This window comes from Salmo trutta, chromosome 24 (genome assembly GCF_901001165.1).
Source record: "Salmo trutta chromosome 24, fSalTru1.1, whole genome shotgun sequence".
Taxonomy (NCBI): Eukaryota; Metazoa; Chordata; class Actinopteri; order Salmoniformes; family Salmonidae; genus Salmo; species Salmo trutta.
Window position 1 is genome coordinate 27,883,668 of NC_042980.1, and position 19,817 is coordinate 27,903,484.

Sequence of the window (19,817 nt, forward strand, 5' to 3'; positions counted from 1 at the left end):
ACTGTATATGGATGAGCAATGACCAATCGGCATAGGCAAAATGCAATAGATTGTATAAAATACAGTATATACATATGGGATGAGTAATGCAAGATATGTAAACATTATTAAAGTGGCATTATTAAAGTAACTAGTGATCCATTTATTAAAGTAGTCAATGATTTCAAGTCCGTGTGTAGGCAGCAGCTTCTCTGTGTTAGTGAGCTGTTTAACAGTCTGATGGCCTTGAGATAGAAGCTATTTTTCAGTCTCTCGGTCCCAGCTTTGATGCCTCTGTACTGACCTCGCTTTCTGGATGGTAACAGGGTAAACAGGCAGTAGCTCGGGTGGTTGTTGTCCTTGATGCTCTTTTTGGCCTTCCTGTGACATTGGGTGCTGTAGGTGTGCTGTAGGGCAGGTAGTTTTCCCCCGGTGATGAGTTGTGCAGACTGCAAAACTCTTTGGAGAGCCCTACGGTTGCGGGCGGTGCAGTTGCCGTACCAGGCAGTGATACAGCCCGACAGGATGCTCTCAATTGTGCATCTGTAAAGGTTTGTGAGGGTTTTAGGTGACAAGCCACATTTCTTCAGACTCCTGAGGTTGAAGAGGCACTGCTGAGCCTTCTTCACCACACTGTCTGTGTGGGTGGACCATTTCAGTTTGTCTGTGATGTGTACGCCAAGGAACTTAAAACTTTCCACCTTCTCCATTGCTGTCCCGTCGATGTGGATAGGGGGGTTCTCCCTCTGCTGTTTCCTGAAGTCCACGATCATCCCCTTTGTTTTGTTGACGTTGAGTGAGAGGTTGTCTTCCTAACACCACACACCGAGTGCCCTCACCCCTCCTCCCTATAGTCTGTCTTGTCGTTGTTGGTGATCAAGCCTACTACTGTTGTGTCATCTGCGAACTTGGTGATTGAGTTGGAGACGTGCATGGCCACGCAGTCATGGGTGAACAGGGAGTACAGGAGGGGGTTGAGCATGCACCATTGTGGGGTCCCAGTGTTGAGGATCAGCGAAGTGGAGATGTTGTTTCCTACCTTCACCATCTGGGGGCGGCCTGTCAGGAAGTCCAGGACCCAGTTGCACAGGGTGGGGTTGAGACCCAGGGCCTCAAGCTTAATGATGAGCTTGGAGGGTACTATGGTGTTGAATGCTAAGCTGTAGTCAATGAACAGCATTCTTACATATGTATTCCTCTTGTCCAGATGGGATAGGGCATTGTGCAGTGTGATGTCGATTGCATTGTCTGTGGACCTATTGAGGTGGTATGCAAATTACAGTGGGTCTAGGGTGACAGGTAAGATGGAGGTGATATGATCCTTGACTCGTCTCTCAAAGCACTTCATGATGACAGAAGTGACTGCTTGGGAACAGGAACAATGGTGGCCATCTTGAAGCATGTGGGGAAAGCAGAATGGGATAGGGAGAGATTGAATATGTCCGTAAACACACCGGCCAGCTGGTCTGTGCATGCTCTGAGGACGCGGCTAGGGATGCCGTCTGGGCTGCAGCCTTGCGAGGGTTAACACATTTAAATGTCTTACTCACGTCGGCCACGGAGAAGGAGAGCCCACAGTCCTTGGTAGCGGGCCGCGTCGGTGGCACTGTATTATCCTCAAAGCGGACAAAGAAGGTGTTTAGTTTGTCTGGAAGCAAGATGTCTGTGTCCGTGACGTGGCTGGTTTCTTTTTGTAGTCCGTGATTGTCTGTAAACCCTGCCACATTCGTCCACACACCTGTTGTATTCGGTGCATGTGACAAATAAAAATGGATTTGATTTGATTTAGCTATTTGCGCCTTACGGATTTGGGTTGTTGTGGATGACTGTTCACAAATCTAAATGTGTATTTGAATCCAATAATGGTTGAATTCAAGAAGTTTAAGCTACCTATCAATCATAGTTTTTGAAACTAGTGGACAGCCAGTGAAATATTCGCTCTTGCAACAAATGCATAGTGCGGATCCCAGCCTATGGAATAAAAGTAGGGCTTTTATTGGTTACATTTCTCCAGGCCCATCCCTCAGCTTTATACTAAAACAGGCTGGGCGACCGTTTTGTTATTGTTTCATCTGTAGATTTGCCATTTAAACAGCTGCTCGCAAGATATCAAAGTATCACCAACAAAAAGGTCAACAATAGGCCTTTAGCAAATGCAGCATATGGCATACATTTTTCACATGTAAATAGTACTTTTCAGTAGTGCTCAAAGCATGCCATACCATGGGCACAGCATTTATTTTTCAACTCGAATCAATGAGCCCAATCAGTCCTCCATGACAACAAAATCATAAACAACAGAGTAGGGCTGGATAATAAGTCCTTAGTTTTCTGGTTATGCTCAGGTAAAACAATTTGGCTAATCTATACTTCCATATTTCCAAGTCCTATTCTTGAAGATCAAGGGGTATAATATTTATTGGAATGACTGGAATTCTGAAAGACTTTGGTTTTTAATGTAAAATTACAATTTAATCGTATTATTATATGTAGTAAAAAGCGATGGGTTAGAAGAAGCCTACATAACCATAAAGTAAAATGTAACATCCATATATGGCCAGCTATGTAAACTTTAACATAGATTTATCCTGCAATAGATGTCGTTCAATTGGTAACATACATTTTTGTCTTCTTCTAATGCCGCTTAAGGGGAAAGTAATCTAAAAGAAACTAAATGTAATCAGATTACATTACTGAGTTTGGCTAATCTACGTTACTGATTACAATTTTGGACAGGTAAGTAGTAACTGTAACGGATTACATTTAAAAAGTAACCTTTACTAAGTAACCTTTACTATTTTTTACTAAGTAACCTTTACTATTTTTTTAAATAGTAACCAAATTACTATTTTCATTCTTAACTGAATTATATGCACGCACCCAATTTGACTCAGACTCTTGATTTGTTTGACGGTTGTTATGGCGGTTGCCAAGGGCTCTGCTGAATCGGGAGGTCGACTCTCCACCACTTACATAGAGGCCAGGGAAATCTCAGCGGTAAGTTTGCCTCCAAAAAGGGACAATATGATGTAGCTAAGCTAGCTAGCTAACTAAATGTGAAATTAAGAACGTAATGTTTATATTGAACGTGCTTCAAATGTCATTATTTGGTAGATTCATGGCTACTGGTTGCTATTATTATATGACTGGTTGTTTGTGGTTGGTTAGCTTAGCTCTCTGCTTTCTTAAGTCAACAACTAGGCTTGCCAGTTTTGCTCCCTCTGATTAGCCTGCAGCCTCCTCATGAAGATCGGTGTCATTGTCAGACATTTATGCAACTGCAAATGTATACAGTAAACTTAGCTACTGTACTTTTTGCCAGGAAATAGAAGCTTTCACCGTGGAGTCGCTATGCCATCAGAACGTGCAAGGCTTCTTCGGAGGCCTTTGCCCCCTAAAAAGATTCCCCCCATTGTGAAATCACTTCCTTCGCCTATACTTTCAGGTAGGTTACAGGGATTGTAATACAGGGGTTGAATACAGGGATTGCCCTATTTCCTGGGACAAGTGAATTGAGCAGTCCCGCAAGTTCAGCCGGCTCGGAGGTTGCCCCATTGGACGATACAAAAAAGTGAAACTGAAAAGTCATTCCAGCAGCTTAAAACGGATCTTTCTGCCCAGTTGACAATTCTAGGGAGAGGGGACGTTTTTGTAATGTTACCCCCAATGTTCCCCTAATGTTTGTGTCCAGTTTTCTGTTAGTTAGGGGAACAGCATTCTATCTATGTTAGCAATGTTTTGGTGTTAAAGTTAGGAGAATGTTCCTTTAATGTCAAGCAGAACTTATCTAGAACGTGGTTACAATGTTCTCAGAATATACACTGAACAAAAATCTAAAAGCAACATGCAACAATTTCAGATTTGACTGATTTAGAGTTCATATACGTCAATTTAAATAAATTCATTAGCCCCTAATCTATGGATTTCATATGCTTGGGAATACGGATATGTAAGTGTTGGTCACAGATACTTTGAATCAGAAAACCAGTCAGTATCTGGTGTGACCACTATTTGCCTCATGTAGCGCAACACATCTCCTTCGCATAGAGTTGATCAGGCTGTTGATTGTGGCCTGTGGAATGTCCCACTTCTCTTCAATGGCTGTGCGAAATTGTTGAATATTGGCGGAACTGTATGACACTTATGCATGTAAAAAGCTAATTAACGTTTTCGGGCAAGTGATAATAATCTTCTGGCAACGAAAAAATATTCCTGATTTGGTGGGCAAGTGCTTGTCAATCCCTGGGTTACATTACCTTCATTTAGCATGTCTCATTGCACTTGATAACTATAGAAATGATATAGACAATTAGCAGGAAGCATGCCATTCTTATCCTCCTTCATCTATGTTTTGTGCTGAGCGATTAGTGCTTTTTGAGGTCGGTTCGGTTTTGGGTTTGATTATTAAAAAATGTTTTTGATTCGGATTAATTGGGTTGAATGCTGTAACAGCACAGAATACAACAATGAATAAAAGTCCCATGATGGTAGTGACTGCCCATTACTGCTTATCACTTATTTACCATTTGTTCACATTACTTTATTTTAATAAAATATTTCAGTTGTGTAAATCACATTTGTTTTCACTGCTGCCTATGCTTTCTGACAAAATCACTATTTTGTCGTTCTTCAAAGTAAATAAGGCATACTTTTATGTCTGCTGAATACCAATTATTAATCACTTAGATCATGTATTTTCAGGTAGAAATACCTTGCGAACAACAACTGCTCTTTATATCCCCACACAATTGCGCATTTGTAAAAGAAACACAGACTGGACAAGCAGGTGCGCAATGGATTATGGTCATTGTAGTTAATTACCATGTTTTATGAGCTAAACTATGGAGAATATTGGCCTGTTGGAAACTACAACTCCGTACAACATCACACAGTTCAGGCTGGATCTGATTTATCTCTAGAGAGACTGTGCAATGTGCGCATTGAGCTCACAGAATAAAAATGAATTAAATGGAATTCAAATAATTGAATCGTTGGTCAATTAGTTGTTTAAAAAACGAAAAATAACAAAAATGTTGGTCAGCACTATCTACGTTTGATCCAACTGTTAAAGTGCCATGGGAAACTTGCATTTGTTTCTTCCAGGTACAATCATAGACTCATTGCCCTCAACAGAGAGAGGGGATCTGAAGGACAGTGCCACCGAGCGGAGTGAGTCAAGCTGCCACATGCTTCCTCTTTGGGACTATGACCCTGCAGCCTTTAGGGCAGCTCCCACTCCCCTGACCTCGGTCCCATCCATGCTAATACCTAAAATAATTGAGGGCTTCCCCTGTAAACCGCCACGCACTCTCCCCAAAATCCCCCTCCTCGACCTCCTCAAGACAGACCCCAGATACATCCCTTTTCCCCCTAGCTTTAGCTTCAATGACTTTCTGCGGGACCCTAATGGCGGCTGTGGGGCTCAGTCACTAGAGGGCCTGAAGAAAGTGGCCCTGTCTCGCTGCAACTACAGGAAGCTGGTTGGGCTTTTCCTGATGGAGCTGCACAAAGGGCAACAGACTGAGGTGTCCAAGCAGCTGATGTCCACTGAGAAATTGCCAGAGGTCAAGACCAGGATCCCACAGAAGCAAATCATATGCGGTACATACTGCATATAATATGTTAAAAGATTACCTACCATTGTAGTAGGCTATAATCCAGATTGTGGTGTGTTCATTATGCACCAGTACTAGTGTATTATTTAGTGAGTATTGTGTGACAAGGATGCTTGCTTGTGTAAGTTACAGTGGTGTACTGTTTCTTCATGCGTATTGTGTGTGTTATCTGATAAGAGCTGGCAGCATTGATCCGTATGGAGGTGCAAACTCAGATGATGTGTCGGAGGAGCTGTTTGGGAGATGGGACCTGCAGGTCTGAACAGAAATCTGTGGAGATCTGGGTACCCCCAGGGAAAAGACAAGCTGTTCAGAAACAGGAAAATCTATACCTAGGCAAGAACATGTTTGCCTTCTGACTTACTATAACAAAACTAACACTATTGAGTTGTTTGTACAACGCCAAGTTCTGTTTTTCTTGTAGCAAATAAATCAACTTTTCCTTTGAGCAGGAACGGAGGTGATCCTGAACTCTGTGACGACCAAGCACTTCCAGGGCTCTCGGCGGACCCACTCCCCGTTCAGGCACTCTGGAGAGGCCATCAACCCATCTGAGTTGGCCATACTGGACTGTCTGACGGAGGGGGGCAAGGCACTCACCCTGAAGGTGCTGTGTGTTGCTTACTGTGTTTGTGTGGGTGTGTGTCAAATTCTACAAGTCTCTTTGCCAATTATTTATGTATCCTTTTCTTATTGTTTTGTAATTTATTCCTTATGTATTGAAAACCTTTGTTCTCAGACTCTTTGCAGCATTATTGAGAGCGACAGAAACACAGACATCACTTATTCTGACTATCATTAAAAGTAAATGAAACAGCTGTTTCTCAAATTTAGCATAACAGGAAGTTGAAGAGAAATATGTAAGCTAGAGCTTCCCTTTTTCTCTGAACCTTGACTGAGGGATTTACTGTGTGTTTTCTCAGGCCCACTTCATTGCCCTGCTTCCTGATTTGACTCCTCTGGCCCAGAGCCTGCTCTACCTCAACCTGTCCTTCAATGACTTCACTATCTTCCCAGTGGAGGTGAGATGCCTTATGAACTGAGGCAAACCATGAGCATTATCTTACCAATATATTGGGGTAATTTTAGAGCAGTGATCATCAACTAGATATTTGACTAAATAATTTCAAACCTTGCTTAAATTTGTACGTGATCACATACAGTATATCTCTCTGTTATGTTTCGGAATACTTTGAAACAGATTTCCAAAATTAAAATCACTTGGAGCTGATTTGCTGGTGTTGTTACGGTCTTTTATGTCCAACAATAAAAAATAAAAATTGCTCCGACAAGTTGGGGGGACAAATAAAATCACCCGTGGGCCAAATTAGGCCCGCATGCCGCCAGTTGGGGAACCCTGTTTTAGAGCCTATTTATCTGAAAAGGGGGTTTTGAAAGCATGTTGCAAAATGTCATTGCAATTCCATGGCAAGACAACTTCCAAATATCTCTTCCCCTCTCTCTCTTTAAACAGGTGTATGAGCTCACGCAGTTGGAGGTGCTGAAGATGAGAGACAACCCCATAGAGGAGATCCCTACCGGCATCCACAGACTCACCAGGCTCAAAACCTTTGTCATCTCCTTCTGCAAGATCACCTCCCTGCCGTCAGAGTAAGCCACAAGGGGGCGCTACATGGTTGGGAACTTGTTATACACAGTGTTATAAACCTACCCTGCTGTTAGAAGCCTCTGTCGGTCTCCCAGATCTGAGTCCTGTGCTGTTGGTCCTACCTACAGGCTGTACCAGCTGCCCACCCTGCAGTTTCTAGATGTATCCTACAACCTCCTCTCATCCCTAACAAATGACATCAGAAAACTCAGGTGCAGTCTAGAGTAGGTAGTAAGCCTGCAAAGACCATGACCATCACCCCCTTTGTATAATACCCACCTTGTGTTATTATTTAAATGTAACAGAACACCTCTGTCTGCAGGACTCTGGAGTACCTGAATGTGGAGGGGAACCAGCTGCCTGGCCTGCCCTGTGGGGCCCTGCGCCTCTCCCTCACCCAGCTCAGGATCTCCAACAACTACATGCACCCCTACTTTTGGAAGAGCTGCAGCTGGAACTCTCCCCAGGATCTGCAACACTCAGCCACTATGACCCTCTCTCTCACAGACACCTGTCTGCGCTACGCCAGCCTTCCCCCTGAGGCACAGATGGCCCTTAGCAGGTAGCCTATTTACACAACCCTGATCAGATTCAACTAAATAAATACACAGTATAAAGGATGAACTCCATGTTTTTTTTATTTTTAAGGTAAAAGAGTTGACTGTTTCATTGATAGTGTGTGGTTTTTTTGTTTCCCCAGGGTGGGTGTGTGTGACTGCTGTAGGGGTCCTATGTACGGACCTGGACTCAAGGTGATCCGGCCCTGCTACAATATCTTCGGACTACACAGGGTGCCCTTCATCTTCTATGCCTGCACCCCAGCATGCCACTGGAACTTCAAGAACCAGACCAAGAGTCTCTCCAGTCTTCTGTATGGAGAAGACACAACTCACAATAGTGAACAACTAACATGACTATGAAGGAACCAATACTGAGGCTACTGTATCTTGGCCTTAATAGCCAAAGACCTCTGAATATCTATCTCATCAGCTCTACTAATCTTGTGCCAAATTGTAACCTTACCATAATGTTTACTGATGTCACTGTCTTTATATAGCCTTGAGTAGTTGTCTGCAAAACATTTATTTTGTACAGCAAGCGCATGTGAAAACTCCCATAATTATGGCACTTTTAATGTCTTTAAATTTTCCATTGACCTCCAATTAAAATAAAGTATTTCTGAATGCTAGTTGTGTTCAACTATTTCAGCCATCAAGTAGTGTGTATCGCTTTAAGTCTGACTTCTTATTTAAACAAACGAAATATGGACCAATCACAGACATGCACCTCAACAGATAGCTTGACAAATTGTTTTTTGAATGACTGAAGGAGTGAGACGAGTTTTGTAACTCTTTTTTATACGTAGTGTAATGGCATTTTTTAAATACTTTTTTTTACCCCCGTCCAGGTTGTGGCGGCATTACAACATTAGTTGTGGTACGCTATAAAACCTTAGAAGAAAAAGAGAAGAAGATGTATGGTTGAGAGCGATGAGGCCAAAGTAATGGCAAATAAGTCTGGCTGCACAACTGATTGGCAAACACTGTGACTAAACTGTGACTAAACTGTGACTAAACTGAATAAAAAGGAGAAACTACACTATGAAATAAATGACAAAGAATGATAGTAAAAGGTTTTGGAGCACCTTCAATGAAATTTTGGGCAAAAAGGCAAACTCTGCTCCATCATTCATTGAATCAGATGGCTCATTCATCACAAAACCCACTGGTATTGCCAACTACTTTAATTATTTTTTTCATTGGCAAGATTAGCAAATTTAGGCATGACATACCAGCAACAAACGCTGACTACCCATCCAAGTATATCTGACCAAATTATGAGTATTGTAATTTTGAATTCCGTAAAGTGAGTGTGGAAGAGGTGAAAAAATTATTCTTGTCTATCAACAATGACAAGCCACCAGGGTCTGACAACTTGGATGGAAAATTACTGCGGATCATATTGCCACTCCTATTTAACATATCTTCAATTTAAGCCTACTAGAAAGTGTGAGTCCTCAGGCCTGGAGGGAAGCAAAAGTACCTAAGAATAGTAAAGCTCCCTTTACTGGCTCAAATGGCCAACCTGTTACCAACCCCTAGAAAACTTTTGGAAAAAATTGCGTTTGACCAGATACAATGCTATTTTATAGTAAACAAATTGACAACACACTTTCAACACGCTTATAGGTAAGGACATTCAACAAGCACAACACTTACACAAATGACTGATGATTGGCTGAGAGAAATTGATAATAAAAAGATTGTGGGGGCTGTCTTTTTAGACTTCAGTGCAGCTTTTGACATTATCGATCATAGTCTGCCACTGGAAAAACGTATGTGCTATGGCATTACACCCCACTGCAATATTTTGGATAAAGAGTTACTTGTCTAACAGAACACAGAGGGTGTTCTTTAATGGAAGCCTATCCTACATAATCCAGGTAGAATCAGGAATTCCTCAGGGCAGCTGTCTAGGCCCCTTACTTTTTAAAATCTTTACTAACAACATGCCACTGAGTAAAGCCAGTGTGTCTATGTATGCGGATGACTCAACACTATACACCTCAGCTACTACAGCGACTGAAATGACTGCAACACTCAACAAAGAGCTGCAGTTAGTTTCAGAATGGGTGGCAAGGAATAAGTTAGTCATACATTTCAAAAACTAAAAGCATTCACTAAACCTCAACTAAATCTTGTAATGAATAATGTGAAAATTGAGCACATTGAGGTGACTAAACTGCTTGGAGTAACCCTGAATTGTAAATTGTCATGGTCAAAAGATATTGATACAACAGTAGCTAAGATAGGGAAGTCTGTCCATAATAAAGCACTTCTCTGCCTTCTTCACAGCAAGGCAGGTCCTACAGGCCCTAGTTTTGTCGCACCTGGACTACTGTTCAATCGTGTGGTCAGGTACCACAAAAAGAGACTTAGGAAAATTGCAATTGGCTCAGAACAGGGGAGCAAGAGAGCTAACATTAATAATATGCATGTACATCTCTTCTGGTTCAAAGTGGAGGAGAGATTGACTTCATCACTACTTGTATTTGTGAGAGGTATTGACATGTTGAATGCACCGAGCTGTCTGTTTGAACTACTGGCACACAGCTCAGACACCCATGCATACCCCACAAGACATGCCACCAGAGGTCTCTTCACAGTCCCCAAGTCCAGAACAGACTATGGGAGGCGCACAGTGCTACATAGAGCCACGACTACATGGAACTCTATTCCACATCAAGTAACTCATGCAAGCAGTAAAATTAGATTTAATAAAACAGATAACAATGCACCTTATGGAACAGCGAGGACTGTGAAGCAACACAAACATAGGCACAGACACATGCATATAAACACACGATAACATACGCACTATACACACACGTACACGTGGATTTTGTAGATATTTTGTAGATATGTGGTAATAGAGTAGTGGCCTGAGGGCACACACTTAATGTGTTATGAAATCGGTTGTGATTGTATTGTAATGTTTTTCAAATTGTATAACTGTCTTAATTTTGCTGGACCCCAGGAATCCATGACAAATACAAATATAAAACGCTAGTGAATTCACACTCCAGAACAGTAGGCAGACACAGCCCACACAGTAGGTGGAGGCACGCACCGCTAACTTAGAGTATGTTTGCAGACCGCCATAATACCATAGAAGAAGAGAAGGAGCAGACAGCTACAGGAAGAGGTGAACATCTTTGGGCTATCACTAACGTTACTTACCACAGCGGCAAAGTCAAAATTGGCTATATCGTATAAATTCTTGAAAATTAACATTTGCTTTTTGGTCTTACTTTAAGGTTAGCAGTGTGGTTACGGTTGGTGTTCGGTTTCAAATCACATTTTAAGAAGATTAATTGTAGAAAAAGTGTAGAAGTTTATGACTGTGGCTGAAACTACATATTTTTGAGAAAGCTTTACAAGCACTTCCGGTGTCAAAGTTTGTGTTGTGTTGTCAAGATGGCTGGCCATGATCATCATCATGACTATCTGTCTCTGTGCTTATGTGACTTAATCAGGTAATAATCAATGAATACATTATGCTGCTTTGTTTCTGATACCTGTCTAACGTTACAGTTCTCGCCAACAGAAACTGGATATGAATAAAGAATGAAGTGACCGTCATAGCTATCTAACGTTAGTTAGTAGCCATATCTATGAAGAGAAGACATTTTACAATCGGAGTAATTTGTATAGACAAACCATTGTCAAAAACGAGTTACATTCCTAGTTGGCTAGCTACTCAGAACCAGCCAGCCAGCCACCATGGTGTTATAGTTAGTAGTATAACCTTAATTCTTTTTGTCTTGAAAACAGATTACTATGGTCCATGGTGCTGCCATGCGTGTATCTGAGCTTGGTGCTGGCGCTGCTCCTGTTTCTACTCGTCATGGGTGTCCGAATATGGCTGCAGAGGAGTCGGAAAGCCCGCCTGGCTCAGAACAGCTCCCCAACTGTGGCCTTCTTCCACCCTTACTGCAATGCAGGAGGGGGCGGGGAGCGGGTGCTCTGGTGTGCCCTCAGAGCGCTTCAGAATAGGTAGGTTTACGCAGTCTGAGCCTATAGTTAGATTTTAATGCATTCGTGGAGTGCTCATGAGCTTAATAACCTCTCTTCTGTGTCTTCCCTCCCGTAGATACCCAAACGTTTTATTCGTTGTGTATAGCGGTGACCAAGGGGTGACAGGGGAGCAGATCCTCGAGGGCGCCCAACAACGCTTCAACATCAGGCTGCCTCATCCAGTGACTTTCATATTCCTGAAGAACCGTCTCTTGGTGGAGGCTAGCTCCTACCCCCACTTCACCCTGCTGGGGCAGAGCATGGGCTCAATGTTCCTGGGCTGGGAGGCCCTCACTGCCTTCGTACCAGACCTCTATATGGACTCCATGGGCTATGCCTTCACTCTGCCCATCTTCCGCTACCTGGGAGGATGCAGGGTGGGCAGCTATGTGCACTACCCCACCGTCAGTACTGACATGCTGTCTGTGGTGAGAGAGAGAAACCCAAGGTCGGAACTGTTTATTTTAATTGCATAAAGCATGTTGATATGGTTACTTATTGTGACACAGATAATGTATTTTTTTTATAGTTTGGTTGATGTTTTTGTTATCAAACTTGTGATTTGCCTCTGCAGTATTTGTGATGATACACTCCCTCCTATAATCCCAACAGGTTCAACAATGCAGACTACATCTCTGCTAACCCTCTTCTTAGTATGGCCAAGGTGATGTACTACTGTGCCTTCGCTCTGATCTACGGCCTAGCTGGCTCCTGCAGCGATGTCGTCATGGTCAACTCTACCTGGACACTGGGCCACATCCTAGCCCTGTGGCGCGCACCCAGCCGCACCGGCGTGGTCTACCCTCCCTGCGACGTCCGCTCCTTCCTCAACATCCCATTGGAGGATGAGGTGGAAGGGGAGGGGCTCGATGACAGGAAGTGCCATTCGATAGTGTCCGTGGGGCAGTTCCGACCAGAGAAAGACCACCGGCTGCAGATTAGGGCCTTCCGGAAGCTTCTGGACAGGAAAGGGGTAGGTCCAGGAGGGCGGGATTCTCTGAGGCTGGTGTTGATTGGTGGCTGCCGTAACCAGGAGGATGATGATAGAGTGCTGATGCTGAGGGGGTTGTGCCAGGAGCTGGGTGTGACAGAAAGGGTTGAGTTTAAACTTAACGTTCCCTTTGACGAGTTAAAGAGGGAGCTGGTGGATGCCACCATTGGTCTGCACACCATGTGGAATGAGCATTTTGGCATAGGTATTCATTTTTATCTATACCATCTTATTAACTTCTGTTTTTAAGAGAAGTGTTGTACATTCCAAACTTATTCATCTGATCCCAGGTCCTACTCTCTGCATCCTCTCTCTCCTGTCTCAGGTGTGGTAGAATGTATGGCTGCAGGGACAGTCATCGTGGCTCACAAGTCCGGCGGCCCAAAGCTGGACATTGTGGTTCCCTATGAGGGCGGGCAGACTGGCTTCCTGGCCGACAGCGAGGACAGCTATGCTACAGCCATGGAGACCATCCTGGCACTGTCGCCGTCGGCACGGCTGGAGATCCGGCGCAATGCTCGACGGTCTGTAGACCGTTTCTCCGACCAGGAGTTTGACACCAGCTTCCTGTCTTCCATGGAATCTCTGATGGGAAAGCTGGAGTGATGAGGGAAAACCAATCACTCCCCCCTCACAGACTGAAACCCTTCCTCTCTGCTGCACTCACAGGCCTGATTGGCTGGGAAACTGATGGTCTATCAGAGCTTTGCTGGCTTTATTCATAGAAATAAGTAAGGATGCTTGTATAACCTGCTCTGTCTTGCTAGAGTTCCAGTGAAGTGACTTGCTGGAAATTCTATTGATGTTTACACTCAAAAAGCGCTTGGTCCTTATATCTAGTCCAATACGGCAGATGGATCAAACATTGTGCTTTTTTTTTCTCACAGATTTTTTTCTTGCTCTGTATAGGACTATGGCTCAGAATTGTAGATATTATACAAACAATGCTTTATTTTGGAAAAAGGAAATGTATTGTTAATTTGTCTGAATCTTAAACGTAAACTTGTTGTACTTTGTATATAATTTTTTATTTACTCTTTAAAGTTCCTCCAAGCAACAACGATTCCTCCAAGCAACAACGATATTATTTGGGCATTTTCAATGCCCAAGTAATTGACATCTTGTCAATGCTTGCTTATGTTATACGTTAACCTGTGGCAAGAATAGGTAGCCCTTGGTCAAAACTTTAACCTGCAGTTTAGAAAAATGCAAGATGCGTCTAAGCCAAGAAAAAATAAAATAAAATGCAAGTCAGTTGATAAATTATAAGGATAGGGCTTTTGTCTTTCATAGAAAAGCATCCATTTCCTAGGTCAAGGTCTTGTCATGGTCTCACAATAAAGAATAATATGAACACTAATTTTCCTGCTTTTGCTTATTATTGTCCTCAGTCAACAGACTTACTTACACTAAATTACAGCCAAAACTGGAACTGCAACAATGTGTGTGCAGGTGTACCCTCACTCACTCACCCAGTTCAGGCACAGCCATGGTGGTACACACTGATGACGTCCATCTCAGCCAGGGCGTCCAGTCGGGTCTGTGGTGCTGCCTGGCCCCACCTCTTCCTCACCTCTGACCTGGGCGTGCCTTCAACCTGCGCCAATCATGCCCGGACCAATCCCTGTGCCTCAGCTCCTCCCCTGCCTGGAAGCTCATAGTCTTGTTCAGTGGGTCAAGCTCCTAGAGACCCATGCATGCACACGGTCAAGTGTGAGATGCTTGAGAGCCCTATCATTATTCAAAGTAAGGCACCATGTTGAAATGAACATACTCAGGCCACATGGTAACATGGAATGTTTTACCTCTTAATCAGATTTTTTTTATCATAAACTATTTTATTGTCCATTTTCTCTTATTTCTCTTCATCCTCTTGAATCCCTTCATCATTTAACTTGACCTGTCGTTCTGCCCCAGAGCAAGGCAGTTAAACCACTGTTCCCCGGGCGCCCATGACGTGGATGTAGGCAGCCCCTCCAACCTCTCTGATTCAGAGGGGTTGGGTTAAATGCGGAAGACACATTTCAGTTGAATTCATTCAGTTGTACAACTGACTACATATCTCCCCTTTCCTTTCTTGTCTTTGTGCTCTGTAGTTCTCTCCTCTCCCGACTGTTCATCTGAATGATCTGTCTCAAGGTTCCTTCAATATCCTAAATGTTGCAGATAGAAATGTAATATATAGAGCTGAAATTGTTATTTCTTGTGCATGACATATCTTTTCTACACAATACATTTCTATGTGAAAGTAAGGCATTAAGCACCTGGTCTTACCTGGGCAGGTAGGGTGTCTGGTGGCTCGGGCTGAAAAAATATGTCTGTTCTGTTAATATCAATAACCACGTTACCAAGCGTGCAAAGTCATACTGTATAAACAAATCACTACAGCTGTGATCGAAACAGTTTCAGCAGGATTGTATAAATAATGACAGATAATTTGTTCGTTTGGCATGGTGGGATCTTTTTATCTCTTCAAATTAATTATGCGAGAAATGTTGGTGGAAAAGCCTGTATGCGCAAATATTGATATAAAAACCATTTCGAAGTAAACTTGGAGTCACAATGATATGATGTGTGTGGTCCTCCACTTCGACTCGGAAAACCATGCAGTTTATTAGGCTACAGATCAGCGGTGTAGCCACCGGGAGCCTGGGTCTTACCTCGCAATGCCACGCTTATGAGCCCCGAAATTCAGAACTAGCAGATGAATGCCATACTAGCAGATGAATATTAGCAATATTCATCTGCCATACTAGCAGATGAATATTGTTAAGTTGCGTCAATTCAATCTGGTATCAGAACAAAATAGTCAGCACATAGTAACTTCAGATTTATTTGTACTTTAATTAATGCAAACACATTTATGGTAAATATGATGTTTCGTATATACGAGCTCACTGTGTCACCACGTAGGGCAGAACAGAGAACTGAAATGACATCATAAGTTCTTCCTTAAATACTTCTTGACAGACGTAGTTCCCTCTCCCTGAGGGCCTGTCATAGTAGAGGCTTGGGTGTGGTTTAGACTTACTCCAGCCTATCGTTGGCGTGCAGGCTGGTCCCAGCCTCTAGACGCATCTTTGTTGCCAGGCATAGTTGTCTTCTAGCTTATCTTCATGTGTGTAACCGAGAGTCAGACACTCAAGGACAGTGCCTGTTTTTATGCTACAGCTATCTTCCATTCTACCAGCCCCTCCCGTACACCTGTCCTTGAGCGGCCCCACAACCAGGCATTGTGTGTGTGTGTCACGAGTCTACTCAGCCTACACTCCTACTAGCCAGCAACCCTCCAGTTAGTCATGTCTATGATATGTTGCTCAATCTATGTTGATACAATATAAACCTCTGCATTACAGTCCGTTCATACTTAGGCCTACATCTACTGTAAATGGTAATGCATCACATCTAATAAGTGAAATAAAACCCAACAATATAAAGATTAATCTAAACGAGAACTTATTGCGGTGTGCATCCGATACATTCATGGTGGACTGATTAAAGAAAGAGCTGTTGGGTTTATGGAAACCGCTGATTTGTTTGTATAAGGAATTTCTCTGTAAATACTTGAAGTGTTGCAACCCCTGGAGTTGGATCCCACTCTGTGTGTGGGTTTTTGTTTCGATGGCGCTTCAGTCATGTCAGGGACAGAGGAGGGGTACATGTCCTACTAAAGCAAACATTTAAGCAAGTGGTATATGTGCATTGCAACTCCCACCGTTTGAATTTGGTTCTGTGTACCACGGCAAAAGTGTCGGGACATGTCAGTACTTTTTTTGACACAGTAAACCAGCTACACAGTTATGAGTGGATCCCACAGACATGCTGGATTCATAGAGGTACAGAAAGAGTTGCATCCCGATAGACCATGTATCGAGCTAGAAAGATCCACGGATGACCGTTGGAGTTCAACATCAGAGTCAGTGAGTAAAGTGCTGTTACTGCTAGATGTCATTTTAGAGGTTCTTGCAGATTTTTCAGAGGCTTGTGGACAAACCAAATTAGAAGCCGATGCCGTCTTACAACAAATCCAGAACAAGAAGTTTTTATTGCTGTTAGTCACGTTTAGTAAATTGTTTGAAATTATTGATTTTGCTACAAAGGGATAACAAAGCTCTACATTATCTGTGACGGACTGTATTGGTTTAATTGAAATCCTCAAAAGTAGCTTTTCTACGTTCAGAGATAACTCAGGGGGAGACTTTGATAAAGTTTTCAAGCTAACTGAAGAGATGATGGTTACGCATGATATTAGTAATTGGGATGTGAGCGCATCACGGCAGCGAAAACAGCCTGTAAAATTGGCAGACAGTGTAGTCAACTTCATTAGAGAAAACATCCAGCATCAAGAGTGACAGTGACCTGAGGCAATTTTGGAACAATATTCTAGACAGATAGATTACTGAGTTAAACTCAAGATTTCAAAAAGACACATATGGGATCATACAAGCGGCAGTCTCCTTTTCCAACGAATCCCAAACCTGCGGCCTTAAAGAGCAGCTGAAGACCACATGCGATCATTATGCAATATCAATTGAGGATCCTGAATTCACTGTTTTTATTCAGCAGTTGAGTCGCAAAATGAACATGAGAAAGAGTGACTTTTCCTCCATAATGAGTGTACTTGACAGCTGCCCTGATGATATTTTCCCTAATATAAACTCTCTGTTATTAAGGATTATTGCCACACTTCCAATGACATCATGCAGTGTGGAGAGACTTTTCTCAACAACAACTAGGATAAAAAATCATCTTCGCATATCAATGACAGCGCCCGGCTGAACCGCTTGAGCGTGAACTGACAGATACATTGGATTATGATGAAATCATCACCATATTCAACTCAAAGCCTCGCCGCCTGCGCCTTGTGATGCAGGTCACGCCTTATGATACGTCTGTCACGTCCTGACCAGTAATAGGGGTTATTTGTGATTGTAGTTTGGTCAGGACGTGGCAGAGGGTTTTTGTTTTATGTGGTTCGGGGTGGTGGTTTGTTTAGAAGGGTGTTTGATTTATTATTTCCAGGTTTTGGGTTATGTTCTATGTTTTTGTATTTCTATGTTCTTTCTAGTTTAGTATTTTCTATGTTAGGTAATTGGGTGTTGGACTCTCAATTGAAGGCAGGTGTTTGTAGTTGCCTTTGATTGAGAGTCCTATATATAGGGGTGTGTTTTGTTTTGTTAATTGTGGGTAGTTGTCTTTAGCACTGCTGTAGTAAGTATAGCCTGTTAAACTGTCTTCTGTCGTTGTTTTGTTTTTCTCGTGTTAACATTTATTTATTAAATTAATATGATGAGCACGCAACCCGCTGCGCCTTGGTCCTCTCTTCACGACGACAGCCGTTACAGAACTACCCACCAAAAATGGACCAAGCAGCGGAGAAAGGAGCAAAGGGAATTACGGGTGGACTATAGGAAGCAGCGCGCTCAGGAGGAGATGGCATCCTGGTCGCTGGAGGTATTGGAGTCTAGAATTGACTGGACATGGGAACAATTATTGGACCACTGTGATAACCTGCCTGGGAGGCAGGTAGAGCACGAGAGGCAGCCCCAATACATTTTTTTGGGGGGCACACGGGTAGTTTGGCTGGGTGAGGATTAAGTCCCAAGCCAAATCCCTGTGTTTTTTCCAAACAACCATTGACTGGACAGGTCCTGTGCTTTGGGGTGATGGGTGCTGTGACGAGGCTGGGTATTTTCAGGCTGGTATGCGCAGTACCAGCGCCCCGCATGTGCCAGGGGAAAGTGGGCATCCAGCCAGTAGGGGTGATGCCAGTCCTGTGCTCGAGACTGCCAGTGCGCCTCTACGGTTCAGTGTTTCCCGCTACACGCACTAGCCTTGAGGTGCGTGTCTCCAGGCTGGCACGTCCAATACCAGCCCCACGCATCAGGCTTCCAGTGAGTCAGCCCAGTCCAACTCAGCCTGTTCCTGCTCCTCACACTAGCCTGGAGGTGCTTGTCCCCAGGCTGGTACCTCCACTACCAGCCCCACGCATCAGGCTTCCAGTGCGTCAGACCAGGCCTGAGTGTCCGGCAACAGTGCCTCGTCCAGAGTGTCCGGCAACAGTGCCTCGTCCAGAGTGTCCGGCAACAGTGCCTCGTCCAGAGTGTCCGGCAACAGTGCCTCGTCCAGAGTGTCCGGCAACAGTGTCTCATCCGGAACCAGGGGAGACGGTCCACTATCCGGAACCGAGTGAAGTTTACTATAACTTTGAACTGTGAGTCTGCCTACGGCCCGGAACCGAGTGAGTCTGCCTACGGTTCGGAGTCAAGAAAGCCTGCCTACAGTCTGGAGGACTAGATAGAATAAGATCAAATTGGATTAGGAACATGCTTCCATGTAGTAGCTATGGAGAAACAGGAAAAACGTCTCTGCACACTTCCAGTGAAATGCACATTTATTTTTACATTAACCAAGCTTTCGGTCAGTCAACCTTCATCAGATCATTTTCCTGTTTCTCCAGTTTCCATTTTGCCTCCAGTACCTTCACAAATCAGTTTTGGGTGTGTGGTAGATTTGACCTATTATCATGATACAGACTAGGCTACTGCAGGAGTACAGTAACTGATATTAGAGGTCGACCGATTAATCGGAATGGCCGATTAATTAGGGACGATTTTAAGTTTTCATAACAATCGGTAATCGGTATTTCTGGCCACCGATTTGCCGATTAAAAAAAAAAAAAAAAAAAAGTAACATTTTTGGGGGTATTTTTGGTATTTTTTTTTTTACACCTTTAGCTCGGCAAGTCAGATTAAGAACACATTCTTATTTTCAATGACGGCCTAGGAACGGGGGTTAACTGCCTTGTTCAGGGGGGATTCATTTTTGCAACCTTCGGTTACTAGTCCAACGCACCTGCCTTACATTGCACTCCACGAGGAGCCTGCATGGCAGCAAGAAGCCAAGGTAAGTTGCTAGCTAGCATTAAACTTATCTTATAAAAAACTATCAATCTTAACATAATCACTAGTTAACTACACATGGTTGAAGATATTACTAGTTTATCTAGCGTGTCCTGCGTTGCATATAATCGATGCGGGGCCTGT

The 19,817-nt window shown here is 43.3% G+C and overlaps 2 protein-coding genes across 5 annotated transcripts; both read left to right on the forward strand.

Moving 5' to 3' along the window:
* Nucleotides 1-2,909: 2,909 nt before the first annotated feature.
* lrrc63 (leucine rich repeat containing 63) lies at nucleotides 2,910-8,415 on the forward strand. 4 transcript variants are annotated; one of them, XM_029711696.1, is made up of 10 exons: nucleotides 2,910-2,976; nucleotides 3,302-3,424; nucleotides 5,083-5,580; nucleotides 5,772-5,930; nucleotides 6,047-6,201; nucleotides 6,518-6,616; nucleotides 7,069-7,205; nucleotides 7,332-7,427; nucleotides 7,526-7,765; nucleotides 7,904-8,415. In XM_029711696.1, exons 2-10 carry the CDS (start codon nucleotides 3,331-3,333, stop codon nucleotides 8,115-8,117), a joined length of 1,692 nt encoding a protein of 563 aa, XP_029567556.1. In that variant the 5' UTR covers nucleotides 2,910-2,976; nucleotides 3,302-3,330; the 3' UTR covers nucleotides 8,118-8,415. The 4 variants fall into 4 exon arrangements, with proteins under 4 accessions (XP_029567556.1, XP_029567558.1, XP_029567559.1 ...); XM_029711698.1 differs by having other exon boundaries at nucleotides 7,332-7,415; XM_029711697.1 differs by having other exon boundaries at nucleotides 2,955-2,976; nucleotides 3,309-3,424.
* Nucleotides 8,416-10,900: 2,485 nt separating this feature from the next.
* On the forward strand, nucleotides 10,901-14,131 carry LOC115161027 (GDP-Man:Man(3)GlcNAc(2)-PP-Dol alpha-1,2-mannosyltransferase). The gene is made up of 5 exons (XM_029711700.1): nucleotides 10,901-11,239; nucleotides 11,538-11,759; nucleotides 11,857-12,228; nucleotides 12,393-12,976; nucleotides 13,097-14,131. The coding sequence occupies exons 1-5, from the start codon at nucleotides 11,181-11,183 to the stop codon at nucleotides 13,375-13,377; spliced, it is 1,518 nt and encodes a 505-aa protein (XP_029567560.1). The 5' UTR covers nucleotides 10,901-11,180; the 3' UTR covers nucleotides 13,378-14,131.
* The last annotated feature ends 5,686 nt before the right edge of the window (nucleotides 14,132-19,817 follow it).